We start from the raw sequence: 23,603 nt of genomic DNA on the forward strand, positions 1-23,603 counted from the left end.
TAAAAAATTATTATTATAATTATTATATTAAAAAAATATAAAAAATATATATAAAAAAAATATTGAAAAAAAAAAAAAAAAGATAAAGAAGTGACGTGACCCACGGTGGGTCACTTTGTGACCCCCGGAGGGTCACGGGGCTCACACACCGTCAGGTGTTTTTTTTTTTTTTTTTTAATATAGAATAATAATAATTTGACCCGTGGGTCACAGTACAGATGGGTTAGATCCACAGGTAAACCCACGGGTCAAGATTTAAAAAAAAAAAAAATTATTTTTTAATAAAAAATAAGAGCAAGATTGTAATTTTACACCTCTCAGTTAGGATTTAACAGAAAATCCTAACGGAAGGGGCAAAGTGGAAGGAAACAAAAGTTGGATACATCAAAGTGAGAGTTTTTGAACAATGGGGGGGTGTCTACAAAAAGCGCAAAAGTATAGGGGGTAAGTGAAGTTTCTCCAAATTTAAAATATTAAAAAATTTAAAAACAAGATAACTTCCTTAATCTTGAAAACAATCTTATACCACTTAATTAGTTTATTATTCCTTGTCTTATAGCTTCCATATTGCTAGTATGACTCATATAGGGTCTAAAAATCTTTTCAGGTTATCATAACAATCCAGAAGCCACAAAGCTAATTCTTGATGTACATGGATCCATGGGTACACACAGGAGATCTTGGATATTTCAATGAAAAGGGACAATTATTTTAACGACGGTTTAACGCCAAATTCTAATCGAGCGGTAGATTCCCCGACACTAATTATTCTCCTGCACACACTTTCTTCGTTATTGACTCCAATCTCCCACATTTTCCCACTCCCCAAACACAAACACCCCATTCATGGCAAAATCCTTCAATCCCAAGACCCAAACCTACTCGTCTCCACGACCGCCCATCCACCTCCCTGCCAACCCCAACGTCTCCCTCACCTCCTTCCTCTTCCAAAGCACCTCCTCTTTCCCTCACACCGTCGCTCTCATTGACTCCGATACCGATGAAACACTAACCTTCCACCAGCTCAAACTCCACGTCTCCAAGCTCGCGCAATCTTTGCTCCAGCTCAGCATCGACAAACACGACGTCGTACTCATCGTCGCCCCCAACTCAATCCACTTCCCCGTATGCTTCCTCGCCGTTGTCGCCCTCGGCGCCGTCGTTTCAACCTGTAATCCTTCTTACACCATTCCCGAACTCTCTAAGCAAGTCTCTGACTGCGGCAAGGCTTAGGTGCGGTAGTCTAAAACTACCGCACCCTGCGGTAGCCCAAAACATGGTCGTTTTGGGCATTAAACGACCACGTTTTAGGCTACCAAGGTGAAATAAAAAGAAAAATAATAAAATGTTAAAAAGTAATAATATAAAATTTATTAAATATTAAAATATTCAATAATTAAAAAACAAAAGCTATTAAAAAATTAAAGAAAAATTGAAAAATTGAAAAATTAAAGCCACCCCTTTGCCGAAATGGGGTGGCCGGACCGCCCCATTTTGGTCAAGGGGGTGGCTGGAGTCACCCCATGAACGGATTGGGGGTGGACGAACCACCCCCATGGCCAAGGGGGGTGGTCCGGCCACCCCCAGAAGGCCAAAAGAAAAAAGAAGAAAAAAAAAAAAAAAACGGTTTGGGTTTTGGGGGTGGCCGGACCACCCCCAAACCACCCCCCACACATACACACACAAAATGGTTGGTTTGCCTTGCCGGAAAACACAGAACCAGTCCTCCAAAATCTCCTTCAGGTAAGTCTCTTCAAATTTCCTTCACAAAGCCACACACTCCAAAAACCTAAAATCTTCAAAGCTCAAAAAACCCCAATCTAAATCGCTAAAACCTTCCCATCCCATTGGTTTTGCAGTGACCCAAATCACACCCACTAAATCAAACTCTTTACTAATATAACCCATCAAAAATTGTTGCTTTCTTTGATATAACTATGTGGGTCTCTGCAAAACCTTCAATTTCTAACATTTCTTTGCTTTCTATTCATTCACACCAAAACCCATTTCTCAGTTTGCCCCATATCTCACTCCCACATAGTCATTCTCAATCTTCGCAAAAGACCCAAGTTTATTGTGGTACCCTTGAGCGGATTGATACTATAAAAAATACCCAAAAAAACTCTTCTCTTCACTTCACTTCCACCTCTGTTGCTATGTTGAATGATTAGAGACTCACAAGCACTAGCCATGATCAAGAAGAACAAATCCGGGACATCCACGCCCTGACCCCATCACCACTGACGAATCGTGGCCGTCGAAGAGAAGTTTGGGAAACAAGCAGCCACAGATCATCTTCCATTTCCATGGCTTTTTAATTTTTCTTTTTCTTTATCTTTTATTTTTTTAATAGTTTTTATTTTTTAATTATTGAATATTTTAATATTTAATGAATTTTATATTATTACTTTTAATATTTTAATATTTTTCTTTTTCTTTCATTTTGGTAGCCCAAAAGGTAGTCGTTTAATGCCCAAAACGACTATGTTTTGGGCTACCGCAGGGTGCGGTAGTTTTAGACTACCGCACCTAAGCCTTGCTCCCATAATGTTAAGTTCCTCAAACTCTATGAAGCTAAAGTCAAATTCGAAGATTTGGTACTACTCTGAATTGATAAAATCGAACCGGCTTTTTGATTTATCGGCTAAGAATGTCAGACAGAGCGACATAGCCGCCCTTCTGTACTCATCAGGCACGACCGGGACGAGCAAGGGAGTGATTCTAACGCAGAAGAACTTCATTGCGACGTCGTTGATGGTGACAGCAGACCAGGACCGAGACGGCGAGCCGAGGAATGTGTTTCTGTGTTTCGTGCCAATGTTTCACGTGTTCGGGCTCTCGGTGATCACGTATTCGCAGCTTCGGAGAGGGAACATGGTGGTTTCGATGGGGAAGTTTGAGCTCCACAAGGTGTTGGGGGCGGTGGAGAAGTACAAGGTGACTTATTTGTACGTTGTTCCACCGGTGATGATTTTGCTGGCGAAGCATATAACTGCGGTGAAGAAATACGACTTGTCGTCGTTGATGCGGATTGGTTCGGGTTCGGCACCTTTGGGGAAAGATGTTATGGAGGAGATTGCGAGGAATTTCCCTGGGGTTTGGATTACTCAGGTAATTTTTTTTTTTTAACGGAAATACAAAGTTATAGGTACAAACAAAAATTCTTACGATCAGGTATTATCTATGACTTCAATCTTTCACTAACTCAGCTATAAATACAGTTAAATAGCAAATATACTTCAAGAAGACTAAATCTAAAACATGGGTAGTCAAAGTTCTTAAAAAAATTTATTTGAACCAGCCGTGAGAGATATGCCGAAATTGCTGATCTAGTTTAAGAAAAACTCAAAAAAAAAAAAAAAAATGATAGGTAGAGAGGATAGGAGCGGGGAGTAGAAGGGGAAGGGGAGATCCTACTCTCAAAACTGTTTTATGAGAAGTTAACCTTGTGTGTTACTTGAGTAATAATGTTTTTCGATTACACAGTAAAATTTTTATAAATTGATGTGGCACAACATGATTAAATATAAGATAAATTTAAATTTTGAGAAATTCAATCATTTTGTGTCACATCAGTTTCTAAACATGTGTTTGTAAGCTTAGCATTTTCTGTGCATTATTGGTAGTGTTGTTTTGCAAGAAAGCTTCATCTTGATGTGACGTGCTTCATATCTTATTCTGGCAATGTATGCAGGGATGTGCTATGACAGAAACATGTGGAACCATTTCAACAGAAGATCCAATGGAACAATCTCCACTCTCTGGATCAACTGGAACACTTGCTTCAGGAATTGAAGGCCAGATAGTCAGCACAGAAACATTGAAGCCTCCTCCGCCTAATCAATTGGGAGAAATATGGGTTCGAGGACCTAACATGATGCAAGGTATGTAGAAACTTTTAAATTTTCATAATAATTTTTTTTTGATAACTCTTAAATAAAAATATCACTAAATTGTAATGCTTTCATATATAGTAGAAACTCTCTTTCTTGTGATATAAAATAACTCTGAATTATAATGCTTTCATTGCTAAATCTCTTTCTATGTGGAATTTCGCAAATAAATAAACTTTAGGGTTAAACGCATTTTTAGTACATGTAATTTAAAGACTTTATTTTAAACCACTTCGGTTTCGTATCGTATCGTAAATGGTAAAGATGGTACTTCAGTTCAACTTCCATCCATAGAATTAACAAAAATCCATGTGGCCAAAGGATGAGATGACACATGGCCATTTGCTCATTAAAAAAAAAAAAAACAAGATAACTTAATCTTGAAAATAATCTTATATCACTTAGTTTATTATTATATATTCCTTGTCTTATAGCTTCCATATTGCTAGTATGGCTCATGTAGGGTCTAAAAATCCTTTCAGGTTATCTTAACAATCCAGAAGCCACAAAGCTAACTATAGATGGACAAGGATGGGTACACACAGGAGATCTTGGATATTTCAATGAAGAGGGACAATTATTTGTTGTCGACCGAATAAAAGATCTCATCAAGTGTTATGCTTTCCAGGTTACTTGTTTCTTCTATATTTCTATGAAATCATGGCAAAACTCTGTTGATTTCTTCTACTTATGTGGAGGAATATTCATTATTCCAGCATCACAAATGAGCATGAATGTTTTTTAGGTGGCACCGGCAGAGCTTGAAGGGCTCCTGCTTTCTCATGATGAAATATTAGATGCTGTTGTGATACCGTAAGTAGGAGAATCATAGAGAATCCTTTTTCCCCTGCTGCTATTGCCTTTATCTTTGAAATTAACACTGCATCAAATCAAAGTTATAACTTAATTTCTATTTGTAGATTCCCCGACACTAAAGCTGGTGAGGTCCCAATTGCATATGTTGTTCGCTCACCAAACAGCTCGCTAACAGAAGATGATGTCCAGAAATTTATTGCCAAGCAGGTAAGGATGGGGTGGGGGGGCCTGAAAAATGCTACAGGTAGCATTTATCTCAATCTTTTTTTTCATATATCTTCACCTTTTTATTTTTTTTTTTTTTAAAAATTAATAATTGGATATGTAGAATCCAATAAATGAAGGTGTGGGCCCTACTTTTTATTTTCTATTTTTTTATTATTTTTCTTAGAGGTGGTTTTTTTTTTTTTTTTTTTTTTTTTTAATTGAAATGGGGAAAAGGTTACAAGGGATCTTAGAGGTGTGTTTGCATGGTGATAAAGCACTTCCATCATATAGAGTGAATACTATGGGTCATTTTGTGACTTTTTTTTGGCAATTATAATTTCAAAGTAAAAAAGTTTTGATGAGTTTATTTTCCCTCTACAGGTTGCGCCGTACAAAAGATTAAGGGCAGTAACTTTTGTGAAGAGTATTCCAAAGTCAGTTTCAGGAAAGATTTTGAGAAGAGTGCTCATGGAGAAAGGCCAATCCAATATATAAAGGTACCAAGCTTCTCATAAAGCTCCTGCCCCCCTTCAAGCCTTAACCAAGGCAGTTGGTACTCACAGTACTCTTCCAATTAAGCTTAATGTTTATGCAATGACATGTATTTAGTTGGTCTGTTTAAGCAATCATGGAGAGGTTCAGAATGTACCGTCAACCGTGGACTCTTTTTGTTTTATTGTATATAATTGGAACAAAAAAGGGTTAAATTCACTTTACCTGATTTTTCAATTCAAACCTCAGTGCTTAAAAATTAACAATGTACCCTCTAATGTTTCAAAAATTTTCAATTCAGACCCTTCAGTACTAATTAACGTCTAATTGGACAAAAATCATCTCACGTGCATCTTGCGTAGGATTTTGATGCCCTCTATTCTAATTTTGCCCTCGTTAAAACCTATGAAATTACATAATTACGTAATTACCCTCAATTTCATAGGTTTTAATAGTAATTACGATTATAATTTAAAATCTCAAATCACCCAATAATATTATCAAATTATAATTTCTCATAAAATCAAGGCTTATGACATAATAATCTCAAACCAATTTGCATACCTATAATATTCATATGATCTCATAAATTCCTTATGAATAAATATCATTACCTAATATGAATATTAAAATAATCTTTATCATCAAAGTAATCTATTTAAATGAGGGTTTTAAAATATGGGGTGCTACAAAGGCTGAGCTGTTGCTCCATGTCCATAGCATGTTTCTCCAATGTAACATCTTTTGTGCAGATAACAAACCTCCTTTTCAGATCCAACTTGCCGCCAACCCGCCAACTCTGCAGATTTGCACTTTCTTCTCCTTGATTCATATAACCGCCACTTCTCCTTTTTTGTTGCATCCTGCTTATATGACCTCTGAGTTCCAAGGGCAATGCGCCACTGTCGAGGTAATAAGGATGGATCTCTATGTGGGACAACAAATCACCACACAGACATCCAATCTAATTCATCACCAGTTACAATGTTCGAACATCCGATTACCGTCAATTTCTTTCGACCAGTCAATGTTATGAAATGTAAGATTGAAGAGTCAAGAATGCTTATGAGAATTGCTTGGGAATCCATTCATAGTTAATTTGCCATCCAATCAATTTAATTAGAGATGCAGCCACAACTTAAGGGTATAATTGTTATCTAAAAAATAAATCTGCCTAAGATGACTATCAATTCGAATGAGAAGAGAAGAAATCAATTTGAATGAGAAGAGAAGAAATCAAGATAATTTATCATTGTTGTGCTCAAGATTGTTGAGATACCTTAATGGGATTTTCTGGCGCTTTAGATGAGAGGCGATTCTTTTGCCTAACAAAAATCTGCAATAAAAGAAGAACATGTAAATTAAAGTGGCCCACTATTGCTCAATCATGACATTTTTGTTGATGAACTACAACACATCTCATGTCTACATGACATTTTCTTTCAGAACTTGCAAGAAGTAACAAAAAGAACAACTCCTCTACTCATAAGGCGCATGAAACTTTAAAACTGATTGCAATCATAATTCAAAAAAAAAATTATCATATTCACATCCATTACCAAATGAAAAAACTCTTAAAAAGTAGCTCTACAAAATAATTTTCACTCTCACACGATAAATATCAAACACACACACTCATAAAGAAGAAAAAAAAAAAAAAAAAAAAAAAAAAAAAACCACATGTATCAGCAATGGTTAACCAAACAGCTAGTGATGGGAATAGGATGTATTCAATGGATAACTTGTGCCACCACCAATTGTTCCAATGTGGAAACAAACGAAGAGGGGATTGGTCAGGACTGTGGATTCTTAGTTTAATAAACAGCAGGTTACAGGCAATGAGGGCTTTAAAGCGGGACCAGCCCAAACATTAATGAGCTTAAAAGGTGCTTTTAATACTTAAAAAGTTCTTTCAAGCAAAAAAAATGCTGGTTTGGTAAAAAGCTTTTTTTTTCTCAAAACTGCGTTGTAGGGGAAGCTTGAAACTGAGGTTTTTTCTACAAAGCTCTTTTAGGCTTTTTCTATAGACAAAAGCTTTATTTCCCAACACAAGCCCAAATAGGTTCTAAGTAGCGTTTCTAACCCTAAAAATTATATGGATTAAGAAACTTATACACATGAAAGTACTTTAATGAAATACATTACCATAGCTATCAAGGAGACAATACCGGAGTTCAGAAATACATTACCATATTCCAGATTAGCAGCTTAAGTCTCTCATGAATCTTTGCCTTTCACAACTTAGCCCGAGCTTTGGAGTCAAGAGGAACATTAGGTGAGGGACTCTCTTGGAGGACATTGTACACCGATTTAACCGTAAAATTACTGACCGGAATCCAGAAGATCATTATCATCAGTGGAACTTCGAGAAACATGAGTATTGAAAATATTTCCCACCCAGCTTTGGCCAAAGAGATGAGTAATCTTCTTTTCATCCCAAGAACTGAGGTTGGGAAGTAGTAGAGCTGAGGGTTAATCTTCCTCTCTCTCTCTCAAGTCTACAGATGGTCTTCAAGAAGAAGTGGTCTAACAATGGCATTATATGTTTCTCTATCAGGGATTACTCCCTCAAGCATCATCTCATCATGCAATTCAATCACCTCCTCTGGACCGCGATACTTACTGAAATGGGTGACAAGAGTTGTGTATGTTATGATATCAGGAACAATTCCACGCAGAACCATCATCTTCATAAGGTCTTTTGCTTGTTCAAAACACCCAAACTTGCACAAGAAGTTGATTAATGTATTGTAAGTAACTCTGTTTTCAAAAATCCCCACCTTTCTCATTTCCGAAAACAATGTAAAAGCCTCATCAGTCTTCCCACTGAGGCAATAGCCATTTATCAAAGTATTATAGGTTATGACATCAAGTACACCCTAAAAGATTTCTTAGAGAAATAGAATTTGGCGGAATAATCTCATCAGCCTTCTCATTTAGCTTAAATAATGAAAGAGTTACAATTACAATCAAACTTTAATCTTATCAAGATAAGAGTGATAAGATAACTATCTAAGAAACCTATTTACAATGGAAGACTTAATATACTAAAGAAATCTAATTAGAAATAACTACAAGAGAAGAGATATAATACAAACAGATGATGTTCTGTTTGTATTTACAGATAGAAGAGAGGTTGAGAAGGAATAGAAGTCTTATGATGCAGGATCGCTACTGACTGAAGGCTGCGATCGATCACAATGTGTTGCTGGAACTTCATCTGGATCATCAGTTAGCTTAACATGCCCCCTCAAGCAAAAAGGGGATGGAATCACTTTGAGCTTGGATTTGAGAAAGAGAAAACGGGCTGATGATAATCCTTTGGTAAAGACATCTGCTATTTGATCTGCTGTAGAGATGAAGGAGATTTTGATATCTCTGTTGAGAACTTTTTCCCTGATAAAGTGATAGTCAACTTCAATGTGCTTTGTTCTAGCATGGTAAACTGGATTGGCTGCCAAAGATAGGGCACTCACATTGTCACACCAGACAACTGGAGCAATTGGTAGAGAGATGTGAAGTTCATGAAAGAGCATTCTTAACCAATATAGTTCAGTTGTAGCAATAGCTAGAGATCGATACTCAGCCTCAGTGCTTGATCTAGAGACCACTGGTTGTTTCTTGGCACTCCAAGATACCAAGCTATCACCAAGAAACACAGCAAAACCAGAGGTTGATCGTCTATCATCAGGGCATCCTGCCCAATCAGAGTCACAGAAAGCATTCAGTTGGAGATTAGTCTTGGAGTAAAACAGGCCATGGTCAGATGAGCTCTTAAGAAACCGTAAGACTCTCTTGACTGCGGACCAATGAGTGGCCGTGGGGTGGTGCATATGCTGGCACAGCTGGTTCACTGAGAAAGCTACATCAGGTCTTGTCAATGTACAATATTGCAGAGCTCCTACTACACTTCTGTATTCAGAGGGATCAAGTAATTCTTCACCATCTAATCTGGAAAGTTGGGAACCAGAGGAACAAGGAGACTTTGCAGGCTTTGCTCCTGTCATGTGAGTTCTGTTGAGAAGCTCAGAAATGTATTTGGATTGGCAGAGATGAATACCTGCAGGGCCTCGAGTGACCTGAATGCCAAGAAAGAAGCTTAGTGGTCCTAAGTCCTTTACAGGAAATTCCTGCTGCATGAGTTGTACTATAGATGTAATCATATCAGAGTGTGTCCCTGTAATGATAATGTCATCTACATAGATTAGCATAAATATTTGAACACTGCCAGATATAAAAATGAACAAAGAGTTATCCACAAGAGATGCAGTGAAACCAATATCCAATAGATAAGTAGAAAGTCTTTTGAACCAAGCTCGTGGGGCTTGTTTAAGACCATAAATAGCTTTCTGCAATCTGTACACTGAGTGAGGATGGTTTTTGTCAACAAAACCCTTTGGCTGTTCCATGTAAACTTCCTCTAATAAGGAACCATGAAGAAAAGCATTAGAGATGTCTAACTGCTTAATCATCCAGTTGAAGTATACTGCTAGTGCTAAAATAACCCGAATAGTGGATGGCTTAATAACGGGACTGAATGTGTCAGTATAATCCACCCCTGAGGTTTGTTCAAATCCCTTAGCAACTAGTCTGGCCTTAAATCTGTCTACTGCACCATCTGATTTTCTCTTAATCTTGTACACCCACTTGTTATGAATCACATGTTGGTGTGACGGCCTAGGACAAAGAGTCCATGTTTTGTTGGAGAGAAGGGCCTCAAATTCCAGAGACATAGCAGCCTGCCACCTTGGGTCAGGAGCAGCCTTACTATAGCATGAAGGTTCAGTTTCAGGTAAAAAAGTATGATAGCCTCGAAGGGGATACCTAGAGTGAAACATTTTGAAATCTGAGAAGTTTTTGGGTTTTTGACTTCCTGTTTTGGACCGAGTGGTCATGGGGTAAGATGGGAGAGGAGAGGGTGTCTCAGTTATAGGTTGAGCAATGGGTTCAGTAGTAGGTTGGGAAAGATGATCTATATTTGAGGAGGGTGCTGCAGTAGATGCAGTAGTGTTTGTACTTAACAGTTGAGTTTTAGATCTTGTAGTCATTGGATGGGATGGTATTGGTGCAGGAGGCAAAGTATGATTTGGATCTGCAGTATGGGAACAATTTGCAGTAGATGACTGCTGAATTGTATGAGGCAGGGTTGGGGGTACTGCAGTATGTGAACAATTGGATGATTCATTAGTGAAAGAAGAAATAGTAGGCAAAGGGAAAGGAGAATCACCTGTGGAGTGTAACCTGGATGGAAAGTGTGATGTAGCAAGATCCTTGGCTGGAAAAGAAGTCTCATCAAACACAACATGTCTTGAAAGATAGGCCTTATTGGTTACCGGATCAAGACATTTGTAACCTGCAAAGTTATAACCTAAAAAGATACAAGGTTTAGACCTATAATCTAGTTTGTGAGCATTGTAAGGCCGCAGGAGAGGATAGCACAAGCATCCAAAAACTCTGAGTTTTTGGTAGTCAGGGGCTTTGGTGTAAAGTTTAGAGTATGGAGACATGTTTTGGAGAACAGGTGTAGGCAATCTGTTTATGATGTATACAGCAGTGAGGAAAGAATCTACCCAATACCTATTGGAGAGATGAGAGTGAGCTAACAATGTTAATCCAGTTTCAAGGACATGTCTTAGTTTTCTTTCTGCAAGGCCATTTTGAGGAGAAGTGTATGGACAGCTTTTTCTGTGGACAATGCCATTGGTTTTGAGAAAAGATTGGAATTGAAGAGAGGTATATTCACCTCCTCCATCAGATTGGAGTTCTTTAATTGTTGTGGAGAATTGGTTTTCCACAAGCATTTTGAATTTGAGAAATGTTTCATAGGTTTCAGACTTGGTGTGTAAGGGATAAATCCATGTAAACCTGGAGTAATCATCTATAAAGATAATGTAGTATTTATAACCAGTGTTTGACATTACTGGAGAAGTCCATATATCAGTGTGAATGAGTTGTAGAGGGGATAAAGATATACGGTTAGAAGCAGAGAAAGGTTGTTTCTTACTTTTGCCCAATTGACATGACTCACAAAGGATACTTTTATTGATATTTGAAACTGAAACAGAATTTGAAAATAAAACAGGGAGATTATTATCTCTAACAATTCGAGTGACTACATCATTAGCAGGATGGCCTAACCTAAAGTGCCATACTAAAGAAGATGTTCTTATTCCTAACAAAGCTATGAAAGACTTGCTGCCCTTGTGAGACTTCTTGCCTAACCGTAGAGGATACATGCCATTCTCACTCTTGCCTTCCAGGAGGATTGTTTTGGTCTGAAAATCAATGATATAGAAATTAGAGGAGGTTAGAACAAAGAAACAATCATTATCATGACAAAATCTTTGAATGGAAACAAGGTTTGCAGCAGATTGTGGACAATGCAAGACATTATTAAGTTTAAAAGTAAAGGTAGAAGATTGAAGAGTTGTAGAACCAGAATTGGCTATAGCAAGAGCTGTTCCATTCCCCACAGCAACAGTTTCATTGTCTTGGAATGGTTGCTGGATGTTAAGGTTCTCTAAGTCTTGAGTGATGTGCACATTGGCTGCACTGTCTGCATACCACTGAGGATCTTCATAGGTAGTGTTGGATTGGGCCACCATTGCAGCGAGTTGATGAGGTGGACGTCTCCCTTGGAAGGAATAGTCCATCCTATGGTAGCAATCCAAGGCTTGGTGGTTTACCTTCCCACATATTTGGCATGGAACTCGAGGAGCAGAATTGATAGATGTCTGGCCTGAGTTTGGTAGTGGTAGTAGCCCAGTAGAGGTATTGTACCTTGGAGCAGGAGAAGTATTGTACCTTGATGCTGCATTGTAATTGTTGTTGTTGAAGAACCTGGCAGCAGGAGGAGAAGGTCTAGGGCTGAAATTTCTAGTAGCAGAAGAAAGTGATCTGGGACTGAAGTTTCTTGCTGGAAACTTGGCAGGGTATTGTCCATGACCTCTGAAGGATTTTTGTCCTCGTTGTTGAGTAAACAAGGCAAAGTTTGAGGTGTCTGCTGATGATACTAGCTGCTGATTCAATAGTGTTTCATGATTGACAAGCTCCTCTTGAAAATCATCCAGTGAGAGTTGTTTCTCTCTAGTTAGAAGAGAGACAGTAGTGACAAAAGTGTTGAAGGAAGGATTGAGGCCATTGAGAAGAAAAGAAATCAGGTCCTCATCAGGAACAGGTTTCCCTACTGCAGCTAATTGATCAGACCATACCTTGGCTGATTGAATATATTCTGAACAGGTCAAGGAGCCTTGATGGAGACTCATCAATTGTCTTTTGAGATTGGCAATTCGAGACCTAGAATCATTAGCAAACTTGGTTGCTAAAGTGGACCAGACTTGTTTGGAAGTATTAAGTCCATAAACTGTGGACAGAACTTTTTCAGAGAGTGTCAGATTGATCCAACTGAGGATACATTGATCCTTTTTGTTCCAGATGGTAAATTCTGGATTAAGAGTTTCCACACCTTTGTCATCTATGATCAGTTTGGGAGGGCATGGTTCAGATCCATCAACTATGCCTAACAGATCATGGGTGCGCAGGATGGGTAGAAATTGTGTGGTCCAACCTAGATAGTTTGGACCTTCAAGCTTTCCATTGAATTGGGAAAGGGTAGGTGGAGAGAAGGTTGATGCAGAAGAAGATGCCATTAAAAGACAGGTTGGTGTATAGTAAAGGGAAGAAGAAGAAAAGAAAGAAACTTGGGGCGTGTGCCTACAATGGCTCTGATACCATAAAAGATTTCTTAGAGAAATAGAATTTGGCGGAATAATCTCATCAGCCTTCTCATTTAGCTTAAATAATGAAAGAGTTACAATTACAATCAAACTTTAATCTTATCAAGATAAGAGTGATAAGATAACTATCTAAGAAACCTATTTACAATGGAAGACTTAATATACTAAAGAAATCTAATTAGAAATAACTACAAGAGAAGAGATATAATACAAACAGATGATGTTCTGTTTGTATTTACAGATAGAAGAGAGGTTGAGAAGGAATAGAAGTCTTATGATGTAGGATCGCTACTGACTGAAGGCTGCGATCGATCACAATGTGTTGCTGGAACTTCATCTGGATCATCAGTTAGCTTAACACACCCATCCTCTGTAAAATATCTATCAAAAGTTTCGCAACATCCATTGATGCCTTTTTGCATAATCCATTTATAACAGAATTGTATATTACCAAGTTTGATTTTTCTTCCACCTTTATCATTCCATCATAAACCTGAACTGCACCGTCTACATTCCCTTCCTTGCAGTACCCATCAATCAAGCTACCATAGGTAACAAGGTCAGGCATTAAACCGTGAACAAACATACTGCCCAACAGTTGCTTGGCTCCTGCTAAATTATTGTTTCTGAACATATAATTGATGAGAATGTTGTGAATAAAAGCATCTGCAATGAGGTTCTTTTCAATAATCTGGTTATTAAGTTTAAGAGCTTCAGTCACATATCCATTTCTGCAAAGCCCCTTCGCAAGGATTGAGTAGGTAAATTGATCAGGGCATATACGCTTATCAATCATGTCAGACAATAGAAAAGAAGCTCCCTCCATATCTCCTTCCTTATAGAGCCAATGGATGACTGTATTGTAAACAACAGTATTAGGAATCAAGCCCCTCTCTACCATTTCATTACACAACTTAAAAGCCTCATCCAAACTCCCTCCTCTTGCATACCCATCTATCAAAGTTGCATAGGTCCTCTCATTGGACTCAATACCCATCTTAGTCATTACATTAAGCACATCTTCCGCCAATGCTACACTCCCAACCTTGCAAAACCCATTTATGACACAATTGTAAGTTACTGAATTGGGTTGTACACACCCCCCTGACATCACTCCCATCTTCCTCACAAGCTTCAAGGAAAGTTCCAAGTCACCCATCTTACAAGCTCCATCTATGATCATGTTAAAAGTAACAATATTGGGCCAAATTCTGTTCTTCAACATCCGATAGAATGCTGAGATTGCCTCAAGTAATCTACATTCCTTACAAAGAGCATGAACAACCAAATTGAAAGTATTCACATTTTCAATATACCCATATGAAATAATTTCCTTATACAACTTCCAAAATCTATCAATCTCATTCAACTTCAAAAGGTGACCCAAAAAGTTATTCCAAGCGTGAATTGTAACCCAAACACCCTCCATTCTCAGCTTCTTGATGACTTCATAAGCACCATCAGTGGCCCCAAACTGAGTACAAGCCCTTACCAATGCATCAAACACTGCCGGACTTGGATCACATCCTTCATAACTATTAATCAACCCTTCCAAAATCTCCAACGGAGGGACACCACTTTCACACATTAAGTTCTCCATAATAGCCAAGGCATCATCAAATCTCCTTGAGTTGACCAACAATTGAATTACAGTGCAACAAGATTCCAATGAGTGTGAAAATCTCTTCTTCTCTCCAACCCAATTGTAAAACTCTAAAGCTAACTGTGACGAGTTCCGAAATTTGTGAATGACACGGCATACTAATGAATTGGTAAGGCTCGGAGACATTTGTTCCAAGAGTTTCCATCTCCTCTGCTTTAAATTAACACAAATTGCTCTAAAGAAAATGTCCTCGGTACTTGGATTTGAGAAGTGCTTACCAACGTGAAAAGCTCTGCTTATGAGAGTACCTCTTTTGGGTAAACAGAAACTTAGAAACATAGAATGCCTAAAACCCAGTTCATCCGATGGCCTAATACCTGCAATAATGATCAACGCAATGGAAAATCAAATTACTGTAGCGTATAATTCGATATCCTTTCTATCTTATATCTTTATTGAAGTTTTATCTTTTAAATCAATTCATTTTTGTGCTGACTTATGTTTCTATATAGTGTTTTATCTACCTTCAGAGTGGTTTAACGAATTGAATGAATGACCAAATCTTTCTTATGTTTCTGCATAGTGTTCTTAAGTCTACTTTAATAATGAACGAACTTATTCAACAAACCCGCAGATATAAGACCATTCAGAGAAAAAAACACTAACTGAGAAAAGAGAAGTTCATGATAAAGATATGACCTTCCCATAAATAGTTTCAAACCAAAAGCCACATAATTTACACGTGTGGCAGTGTAATCTACAGATATAAGACCATTCAGAGAAAAGAACACTAACTGAGAAAAGAGAAAAGTTCATGATAAAGATATGACCTTCCCATACATAATAAGCCAACAATCTTTGGTGCTGTTGTGCTTTGCCACTTCTTCAAGAACGTGAACCTTCAGATCTGAGGCCATTTTTCAGTCAAGTTTTGCTTTAGCTAGGCCCATGTTTGGCTGCTGAGTACCAAATTTTCTGCAATAAAAATGTTAATATAAGTAATTTTTCCAAAATTATGTTTTTCCTGAATAACATAAAACCAAATACACATATAACTATACAATCAGGTTTAAGTGAACAAACCCATCCCAGAGTCAACTACAATTCCGGCTTGCAACTACAAAAGATTCCATTTTCCGCCGGCCAAGTGCCGGAAACAGCATGAAACCATAAACAACAAAACACCCGACAGACTAAAAGGCAGTTTGCTGCATACCCACCAACCACAAAAGACACCATTTTCCACCGGCCAAGTGCCGGAAACAGCATGAAACCATAAACAACAAAACACCCGACAGACTAAAAAGGCAGTTTGCTGCATACCCACCACAGGAACTTGCGCAAAAATAAGTACTTTACTCTTCTTCTAGACAATTGAACACAAGAAATTTGGTTTTGAAAAGAAAAACGAGCGGAAATTTTGGACAAATTAACAAATACCCATGAACGATTTACCTTAATAGAGTCAAGTCTAAGAAGCAAATCCATGACTTTGTGACAAAGCGCGTCAAAATCGCTCTCTCTCTCTCTCTTTCTCTCACTCCGTGTTCTTTGAAAGAAAGAAGAGCGAAGGAATAGATGTTGCGAGTGTCGGCAAAGAGAGGAGAAAGTGAAAGAAAAAGAAAAAACCCTACCACCGTTCGTTCGCGGAATAGCTATTCAAGTAGGAAAATGAAGAAGTATTACTAGAAAATCAATCCAAAGCCAAGAATCTCGCTCTCTGAGCTCCTCTAGAAACTTTGCTTCTCCTCCTTCCTTTGAACTTCAGCCTGTTCCAACCTTTCCATCATGGATCCCCCACAAACAAAAATGGAATCTCTCATTGCCCAAACTGAAGCTCTATCCTGGGAGGACCCCTCCACCCAGTTAGAAACCCTCCCCCTCAAGCAAGTAACTGATGAATATCTTCCCCTTGTAGGGCATATCATTTCTCAGAAAACTCATAACAACCAATCTGTTAATGCTTCCCTCACCAAAGCCTGGTCTTTTGCCGTCCCTTTCTCCTTTGCAGTGCTCGGACCAAATCTCTTTCTTTTCAAATTTTCAAAACAGGAGCATATCACCAGGATTCTAGTTCAGACCACCTGGAATGTCAATGGTTCCCTCCTAGCTCTTCAAAAGTGGTCTCCTACTGCTACAATAGGAGAACTAATCCTGAAAGAAGTTCCTTTCTGGATACAAGTGCATGGGCTGCCACTATGCAATATGACATCCAGAAATGCAGTAGCCATTGGGAAAGGATTGGGCCATCTCCTGAAAGTTGATGAGGTCAATGGCGCAACATCAACTTTTCGTAGCTACCTTAGGATTCTGGTAGAGATAGACTCTTCAAAGCCTCTGAATCCAGGGTTCTCTTTTGCAAGACCTGATAGTGGAGTTACTTGGGTGAGCCTAAAGTATGAAAGGCTTGACGTTTACTGCACTGAATGTGGCTTGATTGGGCACAAACAGCACACCTGCCTAACTCCTCAAGCTGATAGATCACCAGCCAGGTACAAATCCTCCCTCAAAGTCAATATGCTCTCCAATCTCCTTCCCACTCAATCCTATGAACATCGTACAGTAAATACAACCCTACAGGGTTCTTCTCACGAGTTAAGCAGTGGCCATGAGTCAACCCAGCTCCAAGCTAGTCAACCTGAACACTCCCTCAAGCCTATGTCTAACCTGACATACCATTACCCCAAGCCCTCCTCAAACACGCCACAGTCAGCTCACCACCTATCACAAACAGCCTCTCCTACCAAACATGTCAGCAATCCCACCTCCACTACTACAGGAAACATGGACATACCCCTTCACATCCCATTAAATGCTCTCTCTATTTCTCAAAAACCCATTACACCACCTGTCAACAACAAGTTGGATATCAACCAATATCCTGAATCCTCCTTAATGGACCTTACTCCTCCCAGGCCCATTATAGCCCACTTAGACTTCTCCGCCCAACACCTTCAGCCCAAGTCTAATCAAACCCTCTCTCCTGTCCCAACGGAATTAACAGACACTGATCATTTGGTCACTCCCGCCAAAAAAATCCTCACTTCAACCAGAAAAGCTTCCCATGCCCCTAAAACTCCCTCTCTCACTATCTCGGATAAAAACCAGCTCTCTAACACCAGCTCCCCCATTTCCTCCCCCAGCTCTCCCTCCTCCTCTCCAAAGAATAAGAAAAGAACAAGATCAAATGTTTTGCTCACCCCCTCAAAAAAAGGTCCTGGATCTCTCACTGACCAAGAAACCCTCACACCCCAACCAAAAGACTATCCTATGCCCTTTGCTCCAGGTCTTTCTGGAAAGACCCCAGCTAGAGCAATGTTCAAAGCAGCTCGCAAAGGAAAAAACAAAATGGTCATAGCAGGGGAGAAGGCTGAAGTTGATGTAAACTTGAAGGGAGGCTGTGTCAAGCCTCCCCAGCACAAATGAAGATCCTTTCTTGGAACTGCAGGGGGCTCTCCAGGCCTGCTGCAGTTCGTAGTTTGAGGGTGCTGATCCGTGATCACTCCCCAGATGTTCTTTTTCTCTCTGAAACCAAAACTCCCCCTCCCCAAGTATCTGCTACTTTGAACAGACTTGGCTTTTTTCAGATGTCTCAAGTTGCTGCGTGTGGTGCTAGTGGTGGATTAGTTGTTACATGGAGGACTGGTGTGGATCTTGATTGCTTCATCACAAACAAGAACAACATCTCTGCATGGTGTTACTCTGATCCACCACATCCTCCTTGGATTCTCTCTTGTATCTATGGCCCCCCTTACAGAAATGACAAGCAGGCCTTCTGGGATTCTTTCACCTCTGTTGGTGAATTTTTTGAGGCCCCCTGGCTGTGTATTGGAGACTTCAACTCCATTTTGAACCAGTCAGAAAAACTTGGTGGTAGACCTGTTGTTAATTCTGGTAACTCCTACTTCAGAAATTTCATTAATCAATTTGGTTTGATTGATCTTGGGTTTGCTGGAAACCCCTACACCTGGTGTAATCACAGACATGGTCCTGATATCATTAAAGAAAGACTAGACAGAGGTCTAGCATCCCCAAATTGGACCCACTTACACCCCGAATACTCCCTCCTTCATATTCCAGCTTTCAACTCTGATCACAATCCCATATCCCTAAACACAAACAACCACTCCTTTTTCCTCCCTAGGCCTTTCAGATTTGAGGAGTTTTGGTCCAAAGACCCCTCTTGTGGGAAGGTGATAGAAACTGCTTGGAAAGCTCCTGTTTATGGTAATCCAGCCATCTATCTTCCCAAAAAGCTCAAACATACCAAAAATGCTCTGTTGAAATGGAATGCTTCTCACTTTGGTAACATCCAAAAAAACATAAAGGCCACTCTTCTTAAGCTTGACCAAATTCAGCAAACCCCTCCTTGCAATTTCTTTGTTGATAAGGAAATACAATTGAAGCTTGAGTTAGAGCAGCTTCTCAAGCATGAAGAGACTCTGTGGCGTTCTAAATCCAGGGGTTCCTGGCTGACTTGCAAAGATCTTAATACAAAATACTTCCACACCTCTACTATCATTAGAAGGAGGTCAAATGCTGTCAACTTTCTCAACACAGATTCTGGTGATTGTGTGTCCTCAAGGGCAGATATTGGGAGATCTTTCACCAATCATTTCACCTCTCTTTTTTCCACCTCTAACCCCATCATTGAAGTTGAAATGCTGGACCTCTTTTCAAAGGTTATCACTGAGGAGGACAACTCAACCATCTGCTCCATTCCCACTGAATTGGAAGTAATTCAAGCTCTGGCCAGTCTAGGATCCTCCAAAGCCCCAGGTCCTGATGGTTTCCCTGCCCTCTTCTACAAGAAATACTGGAGTTATGTTAAGGATGATGTGATGAAATTTATTTGGAACTTCTTCATGAATAATCACTTGCCTAGGGAGCAAAACCACACTTTCTTAGCCCTCATTCCAAAGGTTAGTGGGTCTCATACTGCTAATCAATTTAGACCTATAAGCCTTTGTAACATTGTCTACAAAATCATCTCAAAAATCTTGGCCAACAGATTAAAACCCCTGCTCCATAAATTCATCTCCCCTAACCAGTCGGCCTTCATCCCCAAAAGAAATATCCAAGATAACACCATTCTGGCCCATGAGCTTCTTCATACTTTTAGGAGCAAGAAACGTAAAGGGGGGTTTTTGTTTCTAAAAATGGACATGGAAAAGGCCTTTGATAGAATGGAATGGAATTTTCTTCTTGCTATCATGGAGAAACTGGGTTTCTGTTCAAACTGGATCACCTGGATTAGAGCCTGCATCTCTTCTGCTTCCTTCTCCATTCTCTTAAATGGCAGCCCCTTTGATTTCTTCTCCCCTGAGAGAGGTTTGAGGCAAGGAGATCCTCTCTCTCCTTTCCTCTTCATCATTGGCTCAGAGGTCTTCTCTAGACTGATGTACAGAGAGGAATGTGCTGGTGCTATCAGAGGTTTGAAGATTTCTAGAAACAATGCAGCTATTCATCATTTGCTGTTTGCTGATAACCTACTCATTTTTGGCAGAGCCAACCTAGCTGAAGCCACTAGCATAAACTCTTGCCTTGAGAAGTATTGTAGATGGTCTGGCCAGAAAATTAACTCCTTCAAGTCATCCATCCGTTTTAGCAAAAACACTAATCCTTCTTTAATCTCCTCCATCTCATCCATATTACCATACACTTCCAACCCAGCAAAGTCACTTTACCTTGGCCTGCCTATTCTGATGGGAAACTCGAAAAGAGATGCTTTCAACTTTATCCTTGACAAGGTTTTAAGTAAGATGGAGGGCTGGAGAGCAAAAACACTATCCCAAGCAGGCAGACTGGTTCTTATCAAATCAGTTGCTGCTACCATTCCCTCCTATGCAATGAGTACATTTTTGCTTCCCTCTTCTTTCTGCTCTCAGCTGGATAGGAGTTTTAAAAACTTTTGGTGGGGTTTCCCTCCAGCAAAGTCCAGAAACCTCACTCTAAAAGCTTGGGACACTTTATGCATTCCAAAAGACTTGGGAGGTTTGGGAATCCAGAAGATGAGAGAAGTTAATCTTGCCCTGGTTTCTAAGCTAGGATGGAACCTCTTATGCAAGGCAGACTCGATGTGGGTGGCCCAACTCAGAGGTAAGTATCTTCACTCAAACTCTATTCTCACCCCCTCTCCCCTTTCTTCTTCCTCTTGGCTGTGGAAAGGCATCACAAATTCCATTTCTGTCATTTCAAAAGGTGCCTGTCTCAAAATTCACAGACAATCATCTCTCCCCATCTGGAGCTCCCCGTGGATTCCCACTCTAAATTCTTATATGCCCATTCCCTCTCCTCATCTGATCCAGCCTCTCCCAAACCTTTTGATCACTGACCTCTTCTCCCACACCTTAAATTCCCCTGAAACCTACTGGAACATCCCCTTGATAAACTATCTTTTTGATTCCTCTAGTGCTAGGGAGATACAGAAAATCAGGATTTCAAACTCTCCTTCTGAAGAGTACATTTGGACTCCCTCCCCCTCTAGTTTGTTCACATCAAAATCTGCTTACAAGCTCATAACCACCCCAAGGATCTCCATAGCTTCCTCTCCTCTAACCCCCACCCAATGGAAAGCCCTTTGGAAACTAAAGCTGATGGATAGACTAAAATTATTCCTATGGAAAGTTGCTTGGGACATTGTCCCCTCCAAGACTAGGATCAATGCTGTGTTCCCCATTCCCCAGGCAGACTTAATCTGCCCCTTATGCAAAGTAGAAGAGGACTCTCTTCATCACCTCTTCTTCAGATGCTTTTTTGCTAGAATCTCTTGGAGATCTTCCCATTGGCCTCTTGATTCTCTGAAATGGTCCACTCTTACTTTGCCAAATTGGATTATCGGTATTCTATCTCCTAACAAATATTTTGGTATCCCCTTAGTTGACACTCATCTCTTCCAAATATTTGCTATTGTACTGTGTGATTCTCTTTGGTTTGCCAGGAATCAAGCTATTCACAATGGAGTTTTCCCCAAAGCTTCTAATTTTGCTGACAATATCATGAGGCTCTCCTTAGAACACTATGCAGCCTGGAACACCACCTCTCAACCAATGAAAGAAAGCTGGAATCCCCCTCAACAAGGCAGTTACAAGGTCAACTTCGACATTGCTACTGCTGACCATTTCTCTGTTCAAGCTGCTGTATGCAGAGATGCTAATGGCCAAATCATCAAGACCTTGTATCAATTCAGCCCCACCTATGAGCACGCCTATGGAGAAGCTCAAGCAGCCCTGCTGGCTGCAAAACTGGCCACCTCTTTGAAGATAGAATCCTTTGTTTTAGAAGGAATTTCTGATATTGTAATTTCCTCTTTGCAGCAACCTACCACTGTTTTGGATTGGCAAATAGCTAGCTTAATTTCGGATGTTATTTCTCTTATTCCTTCCTCCTCTCACTGGGAGGCAAGGAAAGTTAATAGAAGTGCAAACTTCTGCGCCCATTACGTGGCATATTGGGCCGCAGCTAGAGTTTTCTCTGGCTACATTCCCACCTTTTTTTCTCCTTTTTCTCCCCCCATTTCCATCCCCATCTGTAGTGGAAAAGATCCACCTCCCACCCTCCCCTCCTTGTGAGGGATGTGTTTTTTGTGTTTGTAGTCCGCTTGGTTTTTCTATGAAGCAGTTTGTTACCAAAAAAAAAAAAAAAGAAGTATTACTAGAAAAAGAAGAAATTTGAATGAAATAATTATTCAATTCTTTACCTCCATTCTTACCTGGGTGGCTGTAGCTAGGGCTGACAATTTTGACGCGACCGGTGAGTTTGATGTGAATTTAACATGTATTGAGTTTAGACTTATCGGGTTCGGGTCTTAATCAGGTCAATCGACTAAGACCCGATTAACAATCATGTCTGGCAAGTCGACTCAACGGGTCAACCGAGTGACCCGCCAAACCCGTTTTTAAAAAAAAAAAATCTAAAAAACCCTAAAAACTAAAGCCCCTAAGTTCCTCACCCGAAACAATTCATTGCATCAGTGATTTAGCTGACCTAGCCCCCCCCCCCCCCCCCCGAAACCGGCATCCGGATCCTCTCTAGTTAATGGCCAGGATGGCCCTAGGAGAATCCTAGGGCCATCCTCATGCCACGTGTTTCACCTATTAAAATATATTAAAATATTATTTTTTATTTTAAAAATAAATAAAAACTAAAATAATATAATAATGTTTTTTTTTCAATTTTTTTATATGGCCCTTGGGGGTGGCCAGACCACCCCCAAGGGCACCGTTTTGCCTTTGGGGGGTGGCCAAAGTGATCCACCCCCAAGGGCCATGGGGGTGGCTTTGGCAATTCCCAACCGGCCCCTAGGGGTGGCTTTGGCCACCCCCCAGGCCAAACGGGTGGCCCTTGGGGGTGGTCTGGTGACCCTTGGGCCACATAAAAAAATTGAAAAAAAAAAAAATATATATATATATATATATATATATATATATATATATATATATATATATATATATTATATTATTTTAGTTTTTATTTATTTTTCAAATAAAAAATAATATTTTAATAGGTGGGACATTTGGCATGAGAATCTTGCCATTAACTGGAGAGGATCCAGAGCCCCCAAACCCATGCCACACCTCTCTCTCTGTCTCTCTCTCTCTCTCTCTCGTCTATGAAATTCTCTTCATCATCTTCCACACCTCTCTCTCTCTTTCTCTCTCTCTCGTCTCTGAAATTCTCTTCACCATCTTCCACACCTCTCTCTCTCTCTCTCTCTCTGCACTCTCTGTCTTCGAGTCTCCATCTTCGGTATCACGATTCACTCCTTCACGGTATGTCTCTCTCTCTTGCTCTGATTTTGTTTTTCATTTTCTGTAGTATTTTACTTTTCATTCTCTCACAGTCTTCCGTTCCGCT

At 39.7% G+C, this 23,603-nt stretch overlaps 2 protein-coding genes and 1 long non-coding RNA gene across 3 annotated transcripts; 1 reads left to right on the forward strand and 2 right to left on the reverse strand.

The window, feature by feature from the left end:
- Nucleotides 1-2,547: 2,547 nt before the first annotated feature.
- Nucleotides 2,548-5,627, forward strand: LOC148583410 (putative CoA ligase CCL10). Its single transcript, XM_088511405.1, has 6 exons — nt 2,548-3,111; nt 3,695-3,884; nt 4,376-4,521; nt 4,639-4,706; nt 4,814-4,916; nt 5,298-5,627. The coding sequence occupies exons 1-6, from the start codon at nt 2,548-2,550 to the stop codon at nt 5,409-5,411; spliced, it is 1,185 nt and encodes a 394-aa protein (XP_088367531.1). The 3' UTR covers nt 5,412-5,627.
- Nucleotides 5,628-5,935: 308 nt separating this feature from the next.
- Nucleotides 5,936-7,857, reverse strand: LOC148583411 (uncharacterized). Its single transcript, XR_015909396.1, has 3 exons — nt 7,598-7,857; nt 6,688-6,744; nt 5,936-6,421 (listed from the first exon to the last, which is right to left on the reverse strand). It is a non-coding gene; the product is annotated as an uncharacterized LOC148583411 (long non-coding RNA).
- Nucleotides 7,858-7,906: 49 nt separating this feature from the next.
- On the reverse strand, nt 7,907-15,115 carry LOC148583412 (uncharacterized). Its single transcript, XM_088511406.1, has 2 exons — nt 13,506-15,115; nt 7,907-8,287 (listed from the first exon to the last, which is right to left on the reverse strand). The coding sequence occupies exons 1-2, from the start codon at nt 15,084-15,086 to the stop codon at nt 7,907-7,909; spliced, it is 1,962 nt and encodes a 653-aa protein (XP_088367532.1). The 5' UTR covers nt 15,087-15,115.
- Nucleotides 15,116-23,603: the final 8,488 nt, after the last annotated feature.

The sequence above is a fragment of the Corylus avellana genome, chromosome 10, assembly GCF_965113065.1.
Source record: "Corylus avellana chromosome 10, dhCorAvel1.hap1.2, whole genome shotgun sequence".
Lineage (NCBI taxonomy): Eukaryota > Viridiplantae > Streptophyta > Magnoliopsida > Fagales > Betulaceae > Corylus > Corylus avellana.

Excerpts from the sequence above, each read along its gene's own strand:
- LOC148583410 (XM_088511405.1), top strand. The coding sequence starts at position 2,548 with ATGTTAAGTTCCTCAAACTCTATGAAGCTAAAGTCAAATTCGAAGATT. Across the intron at positions 3,885-4,375 it reads AGGACCTAACATGATGCAAG|GTTATCTTAACAATCCAGAA; the intron begins GTATGTAGAAAC and ends AAATCCTTTCAG. Across the intron at positions 4,917-5,297 it reads AGAAATTTATTGCCAAGCAG|GTTGCGCCGTACAAAAGATT; the intron begins GTAAGGATGGGG and ends TTCCCTCTACAG.
- LOC148583412 (XM_088511406.1), bottom strand. The coding sequence starts at position 15,086 with ATGTTTCTAAGTTTCTGTTTACCCAAAAGAGGTACTCTCATAAGCAGA. Across the intron at positions 8,288-13,505 it reads ATATTTTACAGAGGATGGGT|GGTGTACTTGATGTCATAAC; the intron begins GTGTTAAGCTAA and ends GAAATCTTTTAG.